Below are 18,700 nucleotides of genomic sequence, written 5' to 3'. Positions count from 1 at the left end.
CGTTCGTGGTCATCCCCTGTCTGTATGGAATCCTGTGTGTGGGCAGGATCGTGGTTGCGGTGTGGGGGGCGTGGGGAGGCCAAGGCAGCCCATTATGGCAGCTGGCCGAGGTCTCCCACCAAACTCTTCAAAGCCTTATCGGCTTGGAGGTATTTCTAATACCATTTCCGTTCATTGTTTCCTTCTGGTAATTAACAGGAGGCCAATGCCCTGCTGTGGCAGCTCACAGCTATTGTGGTGGGAAAGGAGGGGGGGCTGGTGGACGTCACAACTCGGCCTTTATCTCCCCCTGGCCACGGGGAGTGCGCAGCCCCTGGGTCACTTAACAGCAACAGTCCAGAGCTGCGAGCAGTCCCATCGGCCTCAGCTGCTGGGGAACATGGCCTAGGCCGGCGGCACCATCTTGCGGCACTGGGCTTCCTAAGGGACCTTGGAGATACCTGCAGCCCCCCGCTTGCAGGGAAAGGTCTGGGCTTTTGGGAACAGGGCTGGCTCAATTGGGGGAGGAAGATCAGGACTGGGCCTTACCCTGGGGAACCGGGGTCCTCTGTCCCGGGGCTAGAAGGGATTGTTTGGAGGGAGCCAGGGACCTTCCTAAGGCCCACTCTCCACTTGTCCCTGGGGAGTCCTGTGGCTGCTTTTGTTCGTGGTGGTGCTACTGCTTGTACTACTTGATGAGGCAAGACTGGAAGGAGTTCTGCTCTCACCTCTGGGTGTATTCTGAAAGCAGCCTGACATACCTGTGTGTTGGGAGGTTTTAGAGGGTCACTGGTTCTGAGACCAAGACGTGGCCATATCTGATGTCATCCAAGTGTTACTTCCGCAGGTATATAACAGACTGGGTTTGTCTCTCTTTGGTTGGATGAGGCACTGAGTAGGAAAGGAGTCACCCCCAGTAAATCTCAGGTGATAAGAGTCTATACCTGTTTAACAAGAGGAGAGGGCTGTGGCAGGGGCTCTACGGGATTGGGGTGGGCTCTGAAGTCAGGGTTGATTCTCTCTTTCTGGAGGGGGGCACACGATGGGAGCCTTTCCTGGGCCCAGGCTACTGGACTCCTGTCCATTTAACAGCTCGGCCCAACACACATTGCCTGAGCAGGGGTATAGTTCCGGGGACTGACCTACAAACGTGGTTGTTGAGCATTCTCCACATCTGGGTGCCTCTGGTAGGAACAGAGCATAGGATAGCTTCTCCCCAGCTTGCTGCCGAGCGTGGAAGGATTAAAAGGCAGGAGGGAATCAGGTACGCATGGGCTCCTAGCTGTTGCAGGAGTGCAGGGGAGTGAGAGGCCAGGCTGGCCTAGTTCCTCGCCTGCCTGGGCTCTGGGACTGCTGGTTGGGGAAGGATGCCTGGGGTCTGGCTCACAGTGATTGTTACTCTTGGGCCTGGGCCTGGCCAGGGGCTTTTTTGGGGACCAGTCTTCCATATTCAAGGGCAAACAGGGGCCGGGAAGGATCAATCTTTTCTCTTGCTTAAAAAAAATTGTTCTTCCCACTTCACACACGGACAGTCATACATCCCAGCAATGATCTGTGAGGGCAGTGATCACCAGTCATTTCTCCTGCTTCTCTGCAGATGTTTCCTGCCAGACCTGCGAGAGTGCTGCTTGCTCTGGCCTTCACCTTGCCAGGTGGGTACTAAAGTGCTTCCATTCTTTACTCCTGCCTCAGGGTCTTTTGGAATAACTCCCTTCCAGGAATCAGCAGGTGTGTCTGGAGTTCACCTGTGTGCCAAGTCCCGTGTTAGGCTTGGGTTGGGCTTGCCATAGTCACTGGTTAATTCTTCCTGTGAAGGTTCTTCAGAGCCCCCTGCCCCTGACTTGTATTCCTCAAGGAGCAGCTACCTGCAAATGCCTTCTCTGACTGGACAATTAAGAAGCACAGGGGTCACACAGAACAGTCTTCTATGATGCGGTTGCTGGATGGGGAAGAAGGAACCCAAGACTTGGACAGATGACTAGTTTTAGAAGCGATCGTAGAGGTCATCTAGTGGAATCTCCCATAGTACAGATGAAGAGACTGAGGGTCAGAGAGGAAAAATGAATGCTCCAAAGTCACATAAAGCAAAGGTCAGAGGTCAGTTCTCCTGGGTCCTAGACCACCACTCGCACTGGACTACAGTGCCTTGCTTCCCTTGCTGAGATACTGAGTCTGCGAATAGTGAGAGGGACCCTTTTCTGACTCTGGCTTGTCCCCACTTAGATCACTCAGGTCAGCAGAATCCAGCCTGTTGCTCACAGTTTAGTGTGGGGGAAAAATGTATATTTTTCATACCTTCTACATCTTCCAACCAGATGGTTCCTGTGCCAGGGGATCCAGAAAACTTAAAAATTTACTATTGTGGTGCCCCACCTGACCACACACACACACACACACATGCGCAGTGTGAAGGTGCTAAGAGGGTCTCCTGGGAGGAATTAGCTTATGGCCCTAAAGAAGTTAACACTCCATAGATTCTGTGTGTTAGACACACCAGCTAATTTGTTTGAATGTAAACTGTTCAAGATATAGTAGATTAATGTAAAAGGTTGCTCATTACAATCTTTTAAAAAATTTGGAAAAATGCTAAGCACCTAATAATAGGGTTAATATTATTATAATGGATAAATGTATACATTTAGATGTGAAATATGCTATAGTCACTGCAAAACATGTTTTGCAAGGGTACACAATGGCATGATAAATTCTTTACAGTACATTGAGAAATAAACAGGTTATAAATAGTTTGTACGGGATGATCACAAATTCGTAGAAAACCTGTAATTATATATCCATATGCTGTGAAACAGAAGGATAAAACTAAAATGTTAAGTCCAGTTATCAAGGAATGTTGGTTAATGATGATTTTACCTTGATTGAATTTTTTCTGTGTTCCCCAAATTTTCTCTGATAAAGCATGTATCACATTTTAAATTAGTAAGTAAATGTCGTTAAAACAAATAGATATTCTGAGAAGCTGTTCCTCTGTTATTGCTGTGAGTCCTGGGTCATTTTTGAGGGCCAAAAGCAACACTTTTTTTTAAAGTGTTTATTTATTTTGGGGGAGGGTACAGAAAGAGAAAGAGAGAGAGAGAATCCTAAGGAGGCTCCGTGCTATCAGCACAGAGCCCGATATGGGGTTTGAACCCACTAACCATGAGATCACGACCTGAGCCGAAATCAAGAGTTGGACATTTAACCGACTAAGCCATCCAAGCGCCCCCAAAAGCAACAGCTTTAGTCTTGCTTGGGATGGAAAATACTTCCCTACAGCCCAATTTTTATCAGGCACAAGGCTGGAGTGGCTGGATGGTCCCAGCTGTGCTCACCTGTAGTCTCTCCCTCCAGGGATCCTTTGTGCAAAAGAGACTGTTGGCAGATCGTCGATGGCTCGATGCAGCCTCTTTGGAGGTGACTTCATCAACACCTTTGATGAAAGCATGTACAGCTTTATGGGAGACTGCAGTTACCTCCTGGCCGGGGACTGTCAGAAACACTCCTTCTCACTTATTGGTGAGTCCAGGGCACTGAAGTGAGGGATTCAGAGCAGGTGTCGGCTAAGCTCAACCCTACTGTGGGGCTCTAGGGGCATTCTTCTGGCAGGGCCTGAGCTTGCAGATCCTTGTGGAACCATGGATGGAAATGGCCTTCCATGACCAAGAGCTTCCCTTAGCCTGGCCCTGGGTCTCTCCCATGGGAGCCTGGTGGGATGGAGCAAATATTTTTCCAGTGGTCATGTCCATTGCTCTGGGTCCAGGCAGCACTTTGGGAGCTCCAAAGCATCAAAAGAAATGGTGAACCAGAAGATGCTTTGTAGTACACAGAGTCCCTAGAAAAATGGGAAGGGTCATTGCTGTGTTCTTGGTGGAATTCAGAGTACCTACCTGATGTTAAGCACCTCCTGTGTTCCTGGGAAAGTGCTGGTATGTCCCTGGGTTATCGCTGCACCCCACAGTGGCTCTGAGGTGTAGGTACAGGTGCCGAGCCCAAAGAGGTGGTCTGATCCTCCCAAGGGTTGACAGTAAAAGGAAGAGCTGGATTTTGATCCTGGGTTTGTCAGGATTCAGGAACTTCCCTCTGCACTAAGGAGAGATGGCACTCTCCAAGGCCAGGAGTGGGGCTGCAGGCAGTGATGGGGGATTGTGGTTTGGTGACCTTCACACTCTGAGAATGCATCAGATGTGTGCGATGTGTGAGTGAGTCTGCTACAAAACCTAGCAAAGACGGGGTCCATAGCCTCGGGGAGATGACATGACAATGGACAGATCCACATTGTTAAAACAAAATCTTTCATGACACTTGGTATAGACAGTGAGGAAAGCTTTATTCAAGAGGGGCCACTGCAATGGGGGGGGGTGCAGTGGGGCAGAGACATGGGGCTCTACTTCTCTACTCCAAATATAACAAGGATGAGTGGGGACTTACAGCTGGGTGGGGGTGGGGGGTCAGTGGATGGAAAATTACCAAGGGGAAACATCAAAGGTAACATCTGGTTAAGCCAACGTGACAGGGTTCTTGCTAAAGTCAGGCCAGGGTGATAAGTATTGATGGAGGGGCATGAGGAATTGGTCAGATATTGAGGCCAGGGGATTTTCGATAAACTAACCCAGCAGGATTCTTGCTAAACTGAACCGATCAGACCGAGGACAGAGTCTAAGGTGGAGACCTGACTGAGAGGAGGGCTCAGAGGAGACTGATCCTGGTTTGGCCAAAGACAGTTTTTGGCAACACTCAGACCCTTGCCGAGATGCAGGCAGTAGGGCCCCCGGAGAGGTCACTCCACCGGTCTCCAGGGTCTCCCAGGTTGGATGCAGCCCTCAGTGCTCAGTGTGGGGCGAGGCTGTTTGGGAGCTACATGAGCTGATAGCTGCCTTAATTATGAGGCTCCCCTGCTTCTTTGGCTGTCACCATCCACCTTGCCTCTGCTGGAAACCCTGTCACAGTGTGACTTCAGGGCACTGAACTTCGCCAGACTGCCATTTGTCTTCCTCCTCTGTGAGCACCCCCCCCCCCCAACGGGCAAGGACCAGGCCTTATGCATCTTTGTTTTCTGGTGCTTGGGTGACCGGGGTCTCTGGCAGCACTGAAGGTGAGGGAGGGGATGGGGATCCACAAAGCACGGGGCTCTGTTGTACCCAAGAGCCGATTTTGTGAAAAGCATGGCATGTGAGGAGCCTTCGGTGAGGAGTTTCGGTTGGGCAGAGAGGACAGGGCAGGGGATGTGTGCAGTGGGGATAGCCTGAACACAGGGAAGAGGCTGGAAGGAATGCATGTTCCTTCAGTGCAGCCTAGTGGGGAGATCGGTGTGGCTGGTTCAGTAGTTCTCAAACTCCAACTTGCATCAGGATCTCCGGGAGGGCTGGTTAAAAACAGGCTGCTGGGCTCCATGCCCAGGCTTTTGGAATCAGTGGATCTGGAGTGGGGCCTGAAAGGCCCATTTCTAACAAGTTCCTGGCTGCTGCTGCTGCTGGTGGTGGTGGTTTGGGGACCAAATCTTGAGAAGCATGGGGCTGAAGAATAGTGGGAGGTGAGGCAGGAATGAGGCTGACAGACTGATGGGAGAGTTTGTTTCCGGATTCAGCAGCAGTGAGGAGTTACTATAGAGGCTTGTGCAATTTGAAGGATTAAGAAGGAATTTGCTACTTTGCCAAAACGGTCAGAAAGGGAGAAAGACAGGAGGCTGGGTGGTCTTGGCCATGATAACCAGGCAGGGGGTGAAAAGGACCACAGACATCCCCAGGGCATGACAAATGGTGGAAGCCATTTTGAACACTGAACTTGGGGATCCCCTTTGCTTCAGAGGCAGCAGCTGGGGAGTAACTTGGGAGAGCAGCTGCAGAGAAAAAGCACCCTGTCACCTTCTCTGGGAGGCTGAAGGCTGAGGACCTCCTGTCCAATATTTACTTTAAGTGGGTTTCTCTACCTTAAAAATCATAGTGCATTTGCAACAACATGGATGGATCTTGAGGGATTATGCTAAATGAAATAAGCCAGAAAGAGAAAGACAAATACTGTGTGATCTCACTTTTATATAGAATCTAAAAAAGAAAAGAAAAAGAAAACAAAACAAAACCCAAACTCTTAGAAAAAGAGATCAGATTTGTGGTTATCAGAGGTGGGTAAGGTACAAACTTCCATTTATAAGATAGATCAGTCCAGGATTTGGGAAGTACAGTATGGTGACTAAGGTTAACACTGCTGTAGGGTATATTTGAAAGTCTCTAAGAGAACAGATCTTAAAGATTTTCATCACAAGGAAAAAACCGTTTCTCTCTCTTTTTCTTGTTTCTCAAAAAAAAAAAATCCATTGTGGAGTCTTGTAACTCTGTAATAAAACCCAAAAGTTTTGGGGATAATATGTAAGATTTATTTTTTATTTTTTAAGTTAAACTTTTTATTTTGAGATTAGATTCACATGCAGTTGTAAAACACACACACACACACACACACACACACACACACACACACACACACAAAATCTGTGTACCCTTTACCCAGTATCCTGCAATTGGTAACATTGTACAAAATTATTCTCAAATATTACAACCATGAAATTGACATTGACATCATCTACTGATCTTTCTTTGTGTACTTAGTTCTTTGAAAAAAATTCATGTTTTTATTTTATTTTTGAGAGAGAGAGGAAGAGACAGAGAGATAGAGAGAGAGAGAGAGGGAGTTGGGAGGGGCAGAGACTGAGGGAGACATGGAATCTGAAGCAGGTTGCAGGCTTAGTGCCTGATGTGACGCTCGAACTCATGGACCGTGAGATCATGACCTGAGCTGAAGTTGAATGTTTAACCAACTGAACCACCCAGGCACCCATACCATTTTTTTAAGTAGGCTTTGCACCCAATGTGGGGCTTGAAGTCATGACCCTGAGGTTAAGAGTCGCATGCTCTACCAACTGAGTCAGTCAGGCACCCCTTGTTCTATGCATCTTAAAAAAAGTCGTGGTGGGGTTCCATACAGATGCCCTACTTGAGATGACTCTGGGGTATCAGTGAGAATGGAGCAGGTTAGGAATGACAGGAGAAAGATTTCAAAAGAAGACACAGTGACATCCTTTCCACTGTGTGGCTTTGGGCTTCAGGGGACTTTCCAGGGAGGGGGACCCTACGGAGACACTGGGAGTTGCTGTCTTGATTCCTGCTATAGACTCCCTACCCTCAAGGTGGATTTGTAAATAATGTGTAATGAAATCTTAGGACCAGGCACAGAGCTCATCTGGACTCAGGGAGGCAAGCAGCATGTTGGAAAAGTCCCCTTCCCCTACTTAAACCCACTCTAGACTCTTCCCTGCTAAGGGTAGGCCTTGAAGACAGGGAAACTCAGGCTGCCTGGGTGCCTCTGTGCAGTCACTGTCACCTCCTCCAGGAAGCCCCACCCCACCCCCCACTACTCTGGTCCTGTCCAGCACTGGTCTCATCTACTTCTGGGGATTGGATGTTTTCCATCCTCTAGGACCAGGTGGCTCTGCTCCCAGCGCCCCTCTGCTCAGAAAATCAGAGCCCTTGTCTTGGCTCTTCCTCTTCAATGAGTGTCCTTAGGGAAGTGCGCAATGTCTCCCAGCCTCCATTTCCTTGTCTTTAAAATGGAGATACAGTGAAGATCAAGGGAGAAAAATCATTTACAAGTGAGAAGTGTTACCCAAACCTTAGTGATTGAAAGCAGTCACCTTTAACACATGGTGGACACAGGAGCTGCTGGGCCCTTGGGACCGTTTCCGTCAAGGTCAGGGGAACATCGCTTGGGTTTGTGTCAGAGGCCTGGCCTTTCTGGCCATCCTTTCTGGGGTTTCAAGGGCCAAGGGGAAACTGCAGGGCTGTGTTAAGCCTCTGTTTCAAATATCTTGTTGGGACCCCTGCCCCCACCCTCACTGGGTCATTGTTCTTTTTTTTTTTTTTTAATGTTTAATTTAGTTTTGAGAGAATGTGAGTGAGGGAGGGGTGGAGAGAGAGGGGGACAGAGGATCTGAAGTGGGCTCTGTGCTTACAGCAGAGAGTCCGACGTGGGGCTCAAACTCATGAACTTGAGATCGTGACACGAGCTAATGTCGGACACTGCAAATGACTGAGCCACCCTGGCACCCCTGGGTCTTGGTTATTATAACAACTTGTCAGATGTCAGTTTTCTGGTGGGTAATTGGCCTAAACCAGATTATGGGTTAATCATACTTTAACTGAGATTGGTTTAATTCCCACCCCGAATCATCAGAGAGAATGGGTGGCTACTTTTTGTGTTTTTGGTGCTGGTGGCATGGGGGGCATTGGGAAGAGAGGCATAATCTGAGGAGGGTGGGCCTGGGGTGGGGTGAGTCAGTGCAGCTGCTTCAGGAGCCTGAGGCCCCAGGGTCCGTCCTGCACGCTTGGACACAGCATCTCCAGTTTACACGTGCATGCCAGCAACCTCATATACTCCTCTGCCCCATTGTTCTCCAATGACATCCTGTTTCCCTGCTTCGAAATCCCAAATTTCCATTCCTCTCCAGTGCCTGCGGACCTTGTTCACATCCTGGGTAAAGCTGTTTATGTCCAAGCGTGAAGCACCACCTGGTGCGAAGGGGAGGGCCCTTTCCTTGATCCTGGCTCTTGGTGGGGCAGGTCTGGGCAGGCCAAAGCTACTAGGGGTTTCCTAGCCCACCAGCACGAGGACCAGGGAGAGAGAGCACTGGAGTCCTGGCGCCCCTCTGCTCAGAAAGGCTGCTTTTCCTAAGCTACCCTGCAGGGTCTGGTTCCCAAGCCAGCCCAGAGAGAGCCATAGAATAACCAGACAACGTGCTGAGTAACTTACTCAGCAGGGGGGCCTTCGTTTCCACATCAGTAACTGGTGCTGTTAGACCAGATCCCTGGTTTCTCAGTGTTTGGAAGATGATCACCTGCATCAGAATCACAGGAGTGGAGGTGGAGCGTCTGTTAGAAATGCATAGTAGTGAGTTCCACATTCTAAAGTCCGGGAAATCACCCAGACCTGATGCTGGCTCCAGGTGCCAGCCTGCTCCCCACTCCTTGTGGGGGAAGACTTACTCCCTCACCTAGTCCCTTGGTCACTGAGTTCAAGAGGCCAGATGAGAGACAGAGCCTCCCTGGGGAAGAGCTTGCATGGTTGGCTCTGGCCTCTTGGGGTGGACACCCCACCCACCTTCCCCCAGCGGTTACAGGAAGTGCTAACGTGCATGTCTGTGGAATGTGGGAGACCCTTTTGGGCTCAATTTCCTAATAGCTGCACGTCATCAGATTCTCCCCTGAGTTCTGCAGGGAGGGAAGGAAGCAAATAAAACAAGCAAATAAAATCTAGAGTTCTCTTCTGCATCAGTGGCTAACCGAATCCAGAGCACTCAGATGCCCCGTTAGGCAGCTTTGTGTTTCCAAAGGAGATTTAGCCTTGGAGTTAGAAAACCTGTGTACAGGTTCTGCCTCTTGATGACAGTGTAAAGCAATTGTTCTCACCCAGGGTGATTCCCCCCCCACCGAGGACATATGGCAGTGTCTGGAGACGTTTTGGATTGTACCAACTTGGAGGGAGATGCTACTGGCATCTAGTGAGTAGAGGTCAGGGATCCTGCTGATCACCCTACCATGTATCAGAAGGCCCCCACTACAAAGAAGTGTCTGGTCCCAAGTGTCATTATTGCTGGGGAGGACAGACCCTGTTGTAAACGTAGGCTTCAGTTTCTCTAACTCTAAAATGGAGTCAGTCTAGTTCAGTGTTTTTCAAACTGAGTCATAACTATGGATTTAAAAATAATTTAATGAGTGTAACCAGTATTTAAAGAGATTACATGGAATAGGATAGAAAAACCTCAGAAAGTAGTCAGGGGGTCTGGCTCACGGGAAGGGCAAGTGGTGTGAAATGTGTGAGTGTGTGTATTCTGGGTCATGCAGTAAACTGTTTTTACTCTGCTTTTGGGGCAAAAGTGTTTTAAAGCCACCTGTTCTGACCATCCCCAAGAGCCTCCCCGTTGTCCTACTGTGTGTTTTTTTCTGTGATGAAGTCTTCTCCAGGACACAGTTTCCAGAATCTCCTTGCTGCCCTGCTGCTTTGGGTGTGGAGTGACTGCTCTTAGGGCCTCCCTCACCGTCCAGGGTCAGGAGTTGTGCAGACTCCTCACAGTTCAGGCCTCGTCAAGGATCCCAATCCCAGCTCCCCAGGCTCAGGAATTCCGCAGACTCCTCACAGTTCAGTCCTCACCAAGGATCCCAATCCCGGCTCCCAGGGCCCCTGGACAAGTGAAGGTCCTGGGCAGCCAGCCCCACCTTCCCTGAACAGGGTGCTGCCTCAACCAATGCTCTGCTCAGCAGGTGGTGAAAGGTGCTCCCTGGCTTCCTCATGGTGATCCCAGCCCCTCAAATACTTAAACCAGCACCTGGTCTGAGTCCTGACTCTCTCACCCCTCACTGGTTCTGTGATGACGGGCAAGTTACCCTGAGTGTAGCCACCTGGGTGGACCCAAGTCCCTCAGTCTGTGGGGGCAGGCTGCCTTCATCACTTACTTGCAAAGGGTTGGGGGTCCCATGTAGCCCCACACAGTGGGAGCCTTTCAACCTTCCAGGGATGATGAGCTCTAGCTTTCCTATGGCACCTGGCCTCTGTGGAGCGAGCAACTGGGGGATTCTACATCCTTGAAAGCTCTAAAGAGTTGCAGATCTGCATCTGCAGGGCAGTGGCTCACCCCAAGCGGCCTGGTTGCATGCGAAGCATTCCCTACTCATCCTCCAGCCACATGCTCCCTGCTCCCTGGTTGACTTATTCTCCTGAGCCCTTTTGAATCCCCATGAGAGGGAGGGAGACTCTGCAAAGGAGAGGCACAAAGGGACTCTTCTCGTTTCCAGGAGGGAGAGGTCTTTGGCTCAGAAGCAACATACTGGTTGAGTTACCCAGTGAAGGAGGTGTAGGAGCCCCCGTCCATCTGCTCTGTGACACTGGGCATGGGTGACAGGGAAAATTGTACTGATGAGGAGACAGGTTTCTGCGGTCATAAGGGAGCCGGAGCCTCTGACTTCTTGGGCTCATTGCCCACCATCTCCAGCAGGCAGGTGGTGACTGGAGGCTTGCCCTGTCCCATGGATTCAGCCCCAAGAACGGACCCTGGAAGGGAACTGGTTTTTGGTCCACTGCGCCTGCCCAGGGGCATGGATGGTTCGGGGGAGGGACTGACTGCCAACCGGAGGTTGTCGCGGGGCTATCCCATTTGCTTGTTTTCTCAACATTTTACTACGCAAATTTCCAAACGTTTAGAAACATTGAAAGAATAAGACAGTGAACGCCCGTATGCCCACCACTGGGATTCTACCATTAACGTTCGACTCTATTTGCCTGATCACTTATCTGTGGGGTTGTGTTTATTTTTCTTTGGCTAATTTCTTGCTGCCAGAATGTTTGCTTAACTGTTTAAAGATGTGCTTGCTGCGAAACTGCTCTAAGTGAAAATGCAGGGCAGGCAAGACTACCGGGACAAAAGCTCCTCAAGCTAACAGGACAAAAACCCTTTGATGTGGCTGGGATCTCATTTCCCTCCTGACAGTGTTGGTCTGGAGCTCTGCAGAATGCGGTTTGTGGTCTGTGGGTGGTCTGTGGGCCTTTCCTGGGCCCCCCATCCCCCCACCCCGAGCTGCTAACAGTGTACCATTCAGGAATCTATTCTTAGAACAGGCCAGTTATTTACATGTGACTCCCTCACGGAAGTGTCACCAGAAAGAGTCTATTTTCTGGTTGGTGAGTGCGTGCGCGCGCATGCGTGTAATAGCTAATCGCGGTCCTCCAGCCTCTGGGTCTGGCCCAGGCCTCAGCTGAAATCCTCCGCCAAAGACCGTCAGTGGCCCAAGCCATGGCAGCAGCACCTCTTGCCAGCGTCTCCTGCACTTAGTTCCGCAGACATTCTTGCCTCCTCTTTTGCTGAGCGGCTGGAGCTCACGCTCTTCTAGGCGAGGGAATATTTCCTCATTTCCAAGGTTAACCTTTTCAGCTGGGTCCTTTGCCGCATTTCTGCAGGAGCCCTCAGGCACCGAGTCTCGTATTTGACCCCCTTTTCTCCAGCACTTTCTATCTCTGTGTTCATTGCTGCCCTTCATCTTCCCTGTTTTCATTAATTTCTTAGTCTCCAAGGCTTGAGATTTCAGACTCCACATTGTTACTTCCGGTTCCTTCACTTCCTGTGGCCGGTCGGTTATCTCTGGAGACCGCCAGTTCTCAGTTCTCAGGGCCTCCTGGTAGGATTAGTCTCCATGGTGCTGTGGAAAATGGGTCTTCTGCTTCCTTTCCTGCTTTTAGGACACGGCGCCCCCCCCCCCCCCCCCCCGCCCCGCCGCCTCTGTGTTTGCCCCTCACAACTGAACCCTTGTTCACAGACTATTTTCTTATGTGTTGACCTATTCACACATCTCGAATGGCAATACCAATCATTTATTGCATCCTGACTTCCTTTCCCGTGCAGAGTGAGGCACTTTGCCGACAGGATCTCTAAATTTCTCCCAGAAAATCAAATTCAGTAAACTGATTTCATGAACTCATAAATCTCCGTTTTCAACAAAGAGCCTAGGGATTCTGGTTTGGGCTGTCTTAAGAGAACATTATACTGTCCTAGAGTACCTGTTACCAATAACTCACAATGTTGCTTTTACTCTCTTTTTGACTGTTTATCTTATTTAGATCATAAGCTCCCAGAAGAAGGGGTCATGCTTTCATAGTTTTCTTTGGAGAAATAGAAGAGACTATTAGTGGGTTATGTATCCAGAAGGCACTCAATAAATATTTTTAGATGAATGGAAAAATGAATGAGTAAATGATATTTTGGGGAAGATTTTTGTGGCCCATTTGATAAGTTCTTGGGGAGAGTTTCCCACTGAGATAAGATTAGTGATGTGTATAAGATGATGAGAATTAAACATATAATTTTTTTGATAATAATCACCACTACTGACTTTTTTCTCTTTCAGGGGACTTCCAAAATGGCAAGAGAGTAAGCCTCTCTGTGTATCTCGGGGAATTTTTTGACATCCATTTGTTTGTCAATGGTACTGTGCTGCAGGGGGACCAAAGGTAAATCAGAAGCTCGGAATGCCAGAATTAAAAAGGACCCTGGGGATCCCTCTTGCAGTCCTCCTTATTTTTTGAGATGAGGGAACTGGAGCCCAGAGTGAGGAAGTCAATGTGCCTAGGGACAGTGAGTGGCAGGGCTGGGCAAGAGGCCAGTCTCCTGACTCCTGGTCTAGGTCCTCAGAGACTTGGCACCAAGGTCCCAACCCTGGAGCATGGGGCTGGGGTTGAAAGGTGGGAGGGACATCCAGGAAATTCATGAGAAGCATACTTCCTGAGTTCATCCTTGTCCTTCCAGCATCTCCATGCCCTACGCCTCCAACGGGCTGTATCTAGAGACTGAGGCTGGGTACTACAAGGTGTCCAGTGAGACCCATGGCTTTGTGGCCAGAATTGATGGCAGTGGCAATTTTCAAATCCTGCTGTCAGACAGATACTTCAACAAGACCTGTGGGCTCTGTGGCAACTTTAACATCTTTGCTGAGGATGACTTCAGGACTCAAGAAGGTAAGCTTTTCTAAGATACCTTTTCCCTCAAGTTGTGGTTACACATGTAATTTCCCTGCTTACAAACCTTCACTAAGACTTCTCCCCTGCCATGTTATATTTATCCTACCAACCCTTTTTTTTTTTAAGTTTATTTATTTATTTATTTTGAGAGAGAGAGAGAGAGAGACAGCAAGAGCAGAGGAGGGGCAGAGAGAGAGAGAGGTAGAGAGAGAATCCCAAGCCCCTGACGCGGGGCTAGAACTCACGAACTATGAGATCATGACCTGAGCTGAAATCAAGAGTTGGACACTTAAATGACTGAGCCACTCAGGTACCCCTCCTGCCAACCTTATCTCTTAGCGTTCCACCCCACTGCCTGGACCACCTGGCAAACCACATCTTGGAGCTCCTCAAAGCTGACTTGGTTCAACTTTGAATTCCCCATAGCAGCTTACACATGGTAGATGGTTGGTAAATGCTGGATGGTTTGGAGACTTGAATGAGTGCAGTAGAACTTTATGGATGAAATCTGTAAAGGACGGCCTGCTGTCCAAAAAGGCCAGTTTATGTGTCTGTTCATGAGCAATAGAAGGTAATATGGACAATGTGGAAACCATTACTAATCTTTACTCTTCTTTAGATAATGTCAATTACATAAACATTTAATTAGTGATGCTCTCTTACAAAAGCTGAACATTTGTACATTAAGTTATTCTTCTTCCTTCTGACTCAACTACCCTCTGATTAAGGGATAAGTGTCTAGAGAACAGTTGACCATTCCTTCCATTTCACTGTATGTGTTGGAAAATAGTGAGATCATTTGTTTTTGTCTTTTCCAGCACCAATTTCTCAAACTTTGTATTGTCCAATATGTACATTTTGTCCAATGTGTACATTTAAGGCTGTAAGTTTTCCTCTAAATGCCATGTTAGCTGCACCAATTTTGATATATAACATGTTTTCATTTTCATTTAGTTCTATGGATTTTCTAATTTCCATTGAATTCTTTCTTAACCTATAAAGTGTGTTCAAAATGTCCAGATGTTTAGACTTTCTAAAGTTATCTTTTATAACTAAATTGATTTCTAATTTAGAAGTTTGGGGAGGGGCGCCTGGGTGGCGCAGTCGGTTAAGCGTCCGACTTCAGCCAGGTCACGATCTCGCGGTCCGTGAGTTCGAGCCCCGCGTCAGGCTCTGGGGCTGACGGCTCGGAGCCTGGAGCCTGCTTCAGATTCTGTGTCTCCCTCTCTCTCTGCCCCTCCCCCGTTCATGCTCTGTCTCTCTCTGTCCCAAAAATAAATAAAAAACGTTGAAAAAAAATTAAAAAAAAAAAAAAAAAAAAGAAGTTTGGGGAGACTTGTTGGTGCCCACCTACATGATCTTTTTTGCAATTGTTCTATGTATGTTCCAAAAGAATGCATTCTCTGATTGGTGCAGGATTCTATATATACTTTTTGAATTAAGTTTGTTAATTGTGTTATGCAAATAGTCTATATATTTACTACTTTTTTGTCTGCTTCAACTACGCATTACTAAGGGAAGTGTATTAAATTTTTTTATGATGGTGATGAATTTGTCAATTTCTTCATGTAATTCTGTCAAGTTCTGCTTTATCTATTTTGGGCCTTTGCAGTTAGATTTTAGAAATGTTGAATGTTTCTAGTGAACTGTTCCTTTTATGTACTGACTCGTCATTTTTCACAATGCCTTAAAGTCTGTCTGACAATAATATATAGTCACCTCACCTTTTTTAAGTCGGTATTTACTTGATATTTTTTCGTATTCTCAACCAGTCCATGTGGTTTTGTTTCAGATATATTGCATGAAAGAAGCACATAGCTGGTTTTTATTTTATTATTATTTATTATTTTATTTTATTATTATTGTATTATTTTATTTTGTTTTATTTTTATTTTATTATTTTATTATTTTATTTTGTTTTATTATTTTTATTTTTATTTATTTATTTATTTATGTTATTATTACTATTTTTATTTTTTTATTATTTTTTTTTAAATTTTATCAAGGTGTCCTTTACATACAGTAAAACCCATGCTTCCTGGTCTATGAGCTTTTGTGAAAGTGTCGAGCCATGTAACCATCATAAACTATGGAGCAGTGTCCTTGCTGCCAGAATTCTTGTGCTCCTTTGTAGTTGAGCTCTCCCCCAGCTCCTAGCCCTGGTAGCTCCTGTTCCTAGAGTTCTGATTTTTCCAAAATTTATATAACTCTAACTCTTCATACTGTACCAAGAGTACTTTGCCTTTTAGTTCTGGCTTCTTTCACTTAATATCATCCCCCCAAGGATCCATTTGTGTTGTTTCTGTAACAGTAGATTGTTCCTGCTTATAATTGAAGAGTGCTACCACGATTTGTTTATCCGTTCACCAGTTGAAGGACATTTTGTCAAGTGTAGTGTTTGGCAATTATGGATAAAGCTGCTATAAACATTCATGTATAGGGTTCCCCCCCTCCCCATTAAAAAGAATTTTTTTTTATTTGAGAGAGAGAGAGAGTATGCACACATGCAGGGGAAGGGCAAAGGAGGGGGAAGGGAGAGAGAGAGAGAGAGAGAGAGAGAGAGAGAGAGAGAGAGAATCTCAAGTAGGCCCTATGCTGAGTATGAAGCCTGTAGTGGGGCTCTATCGCACGATCCTGGGATCGTGACCTGAGCTGAAATCAAAAGTCGGATGCTCAACTGACTGAGCCACCCAGGCGCCCCACTCTACCTATTTAAAAAATTGTGGTAAACACACATAAAATGACATTTACTATCTTACTCATTTTTCAGTGCACACCTCAGTGGCATGAAGTACGTTCACACTGTGGTGTAACCAATCACCACTATCCATCTCCAGAACTCTTATTATCTTACAGACCTGAAACCCTCTACCCATTAAACCAAACTTCCCATTCTTTCCTCCTCTTCCCCAGCCCCTGGCAACCATCATTCTACTTTCTGTCTCTATGATTCTGACTGCTCCAACTGCCTCATATAAGTGGAGTCACACAGCATTTCTCTTTTTGTGACTGGCTTATTTCACTTAGCGTAATGTCTTTACGATTCATCCATACATCGTAGCACATGTCACAATTTCTGGGTTTTTTTTTTTTTTTTGTATTTAAATCAATTATTTCAACACGGCATTGTTTTAAATTTGCACCTTGTTTGGTTAACACATTTCAGCATCTAGAGAACAGGTTTGAGAACAAGAACATAAAAGGATTATTTGTCAACAATTTAACAAAAGTGCTTAAGCCCTGTTTATTTCAGAAGCACAGATGTGCCAGTCATGAAGAGTTGTGAAATTAAGTGGGGATACACTTACAGATTTGCTTGGAAAGTAAAATATTTACATACTCACACTGTGCATTGAAATGGGATATTCTGAAGCGGTACTGCTATTATTAATAATAAACTCTTAGGAATAAGTCTCTTTTTTATTGCAGTATAATTAACACAGTGTTATATTAGCTTCAGGTGTACAGCATAATCATTGAACGATTCCACATTACTCAGTGCTCATCACCATAATTATAGTCACCATCTGCCACCAAACCATGTTTTGCAACCTCATTAGCTGTACTCTCTGTGCTGTACTTTTCATCTCTTGTCGCAGACTTTGAGTCTGGAGTTCTCTCTTGTCCAGCAAGAGAGAAGATGCAGAATTAACTGTGAGAGAGGCTAATGTCTGGGAGGAGACAAGAGTCCTGAGTAAGGGTCCTTGCTCCATATTTATTAGGATCAGAAGGCTTACAAATGTGATGGATGTCCATGAAGAGGCAATGAAACTATGAACATTAACTCGTGTGTGAGAGAAAGGGATTTTGAAGATATGCAGTGTTAGGGGTTTGGGTCAGTAGAAAACAAAATCTCAGCGCCTAGCAGAGGGTTGTTTACTTTATGGCAGGCACGAGGCACCTGTCTGTTTATCTTAACTTGCTTACGGCATAAGACGGATAGAGCAGGCTACCTCAGGGTCAACAAGGCACGTTTCTTTTGCTAATTAGCTCAGGTCCTGGCAGTTTCACCCTGCTGCAGTGGTCTATAGCCCCACTTACCTGTTTACCTATTCTGGAGCTTCTGTCCTGTGAAAGCAGGTTTCTGCTTTTGTACTGTGTTGGGGTCGGTTCAGTTCTGTTTACCTAATCTTGGATGCTTTCATCCTAAGACTTGTTAACCCATTGGTGCAAGCTCAGGGAATTCCTAAACTTATTCCCCACAGTCTTTGTGACTTATTTGTTTTGTAGCTGGATGTTAATACCTATTAATCCCATTTATCTCATAATTCCTTCATTTAGAATGTACATTGTATGTATATACCACATTTTGCTTCCCTATTTATGCAATGATGGACACAGGTTGTTTTCATGTTTAGCTAGAGTAGATAATGGTGCAATGAACATGGGTGTACAAATATTTTTTCAAGACCCTGATTTCAATCCTTTTGGGTATATACCCAGAAGTGGAATTGCTGGATCATGTGGCAATTCTATTTTTAATTCTTTTTTTAATTAATTTTTTTGAGTTTATTTATTTATTTTGAGAGAGTGCACACACATGAATGGGCAAGGGGAAGAGAGAGAGGGAGATAGAGAGAATCACAAGTAGGTTCTACACTATCAGTGCAGAGCCTAACGTGGGGCTTGATCTCACAAACTTGAGATCATGACCTGAGCTGAAATCAAGAGTCGGGTGTTAACCAACTGAGCCACCCAGATGCCCCTATTCTTAATTCTTTGAGGAGCTGCCATACTGTTTTCTACAGTGGCTGTTCCATTTTCCATTCTACCCACAGTGCGCAAGGATTCCAAATTCTCACAACCTCACCAACACTTGTTATTTTCTGTTTTGTTTTGTTTTATTTTGTTTTGTTTGATAGTTGCCATCCTAGTAAGTGTGAGGTGGTATTCACATACGGGTTTTTGTGTGGAAGTACACTTAATTTCTTTGGGAAAATATTTAGGAGTGGGATTAGTGGGTGGTATAATGAGCATATGTTTAATATGATAAACTGCCAAACTGTTTCTTAAGTTGGCCATGTTCTCTGCATTTGTCCCAGCAACGTGTGAGTTCCAGTTGCTCTGAGTCATTACCAGCATTTGGAATTGCCACATTATTATTATTATTATTATTCTCTTAGCTATTTTAATAGATGTGTAATGGTATCTCACTATATCTCATTATTGTTTATTT

The 18,700-nt window shown here is 46.4% G+C and overlaps 1 protein-coding gene across 1 annotated transcript in view; it reads left to right on the top strand.

The window, feature by feature from the left end:
• Positions 1-306: 306 nt before the first annotated feature.
• Positions 307-18,700, top strand: part of VWF (von Willebrand factor) — a 137,863-nt gene continuing 119,469 nt past the window's right edge. Inside the window, exons 1-5 of the mRNA XM_007089645.3 lie at positions 307-466; positions 1,577-1,631; positions 3,328-3,492; positions 12,915-13,017; positions 13,313-13,521. Coding sequence (XP_007089707.2) covers positions 1,577-1,631; positions 3,328-3,492; positions 12,915-13,017; positions 13,313-13,521 — 532 coding nt within the window. The 5' untranslated portion in view covers positions 307-466. The remainder of the gene's footprint in view (positions 467-1,576; positions 1,632-3,327; positions 3,493-12,914; positions 13,018-13,312; positions 13,522-18,700) is intronic.

This window comes from Panthera tigris, chromosome B4 (genome assembly GCF_018350195.1).
Source record: "Panthera tigris isolate Pti1 chromosome B4, P.tigris_Pti1_mat1.1, whole genome shotgun sequence".
In the NCBI taxonomy this organism is placed as follows: Eukaryota; Metazoa; Chordata; class Mammalia; order Carnivora; family Felidae; genus Panthera; species Panthera tigris.
The sequence above is the reverse complement of the archived record's forward strand: the minus strand, read 5'-3'. Positions and strand labels throughout refer to the sequence as shown.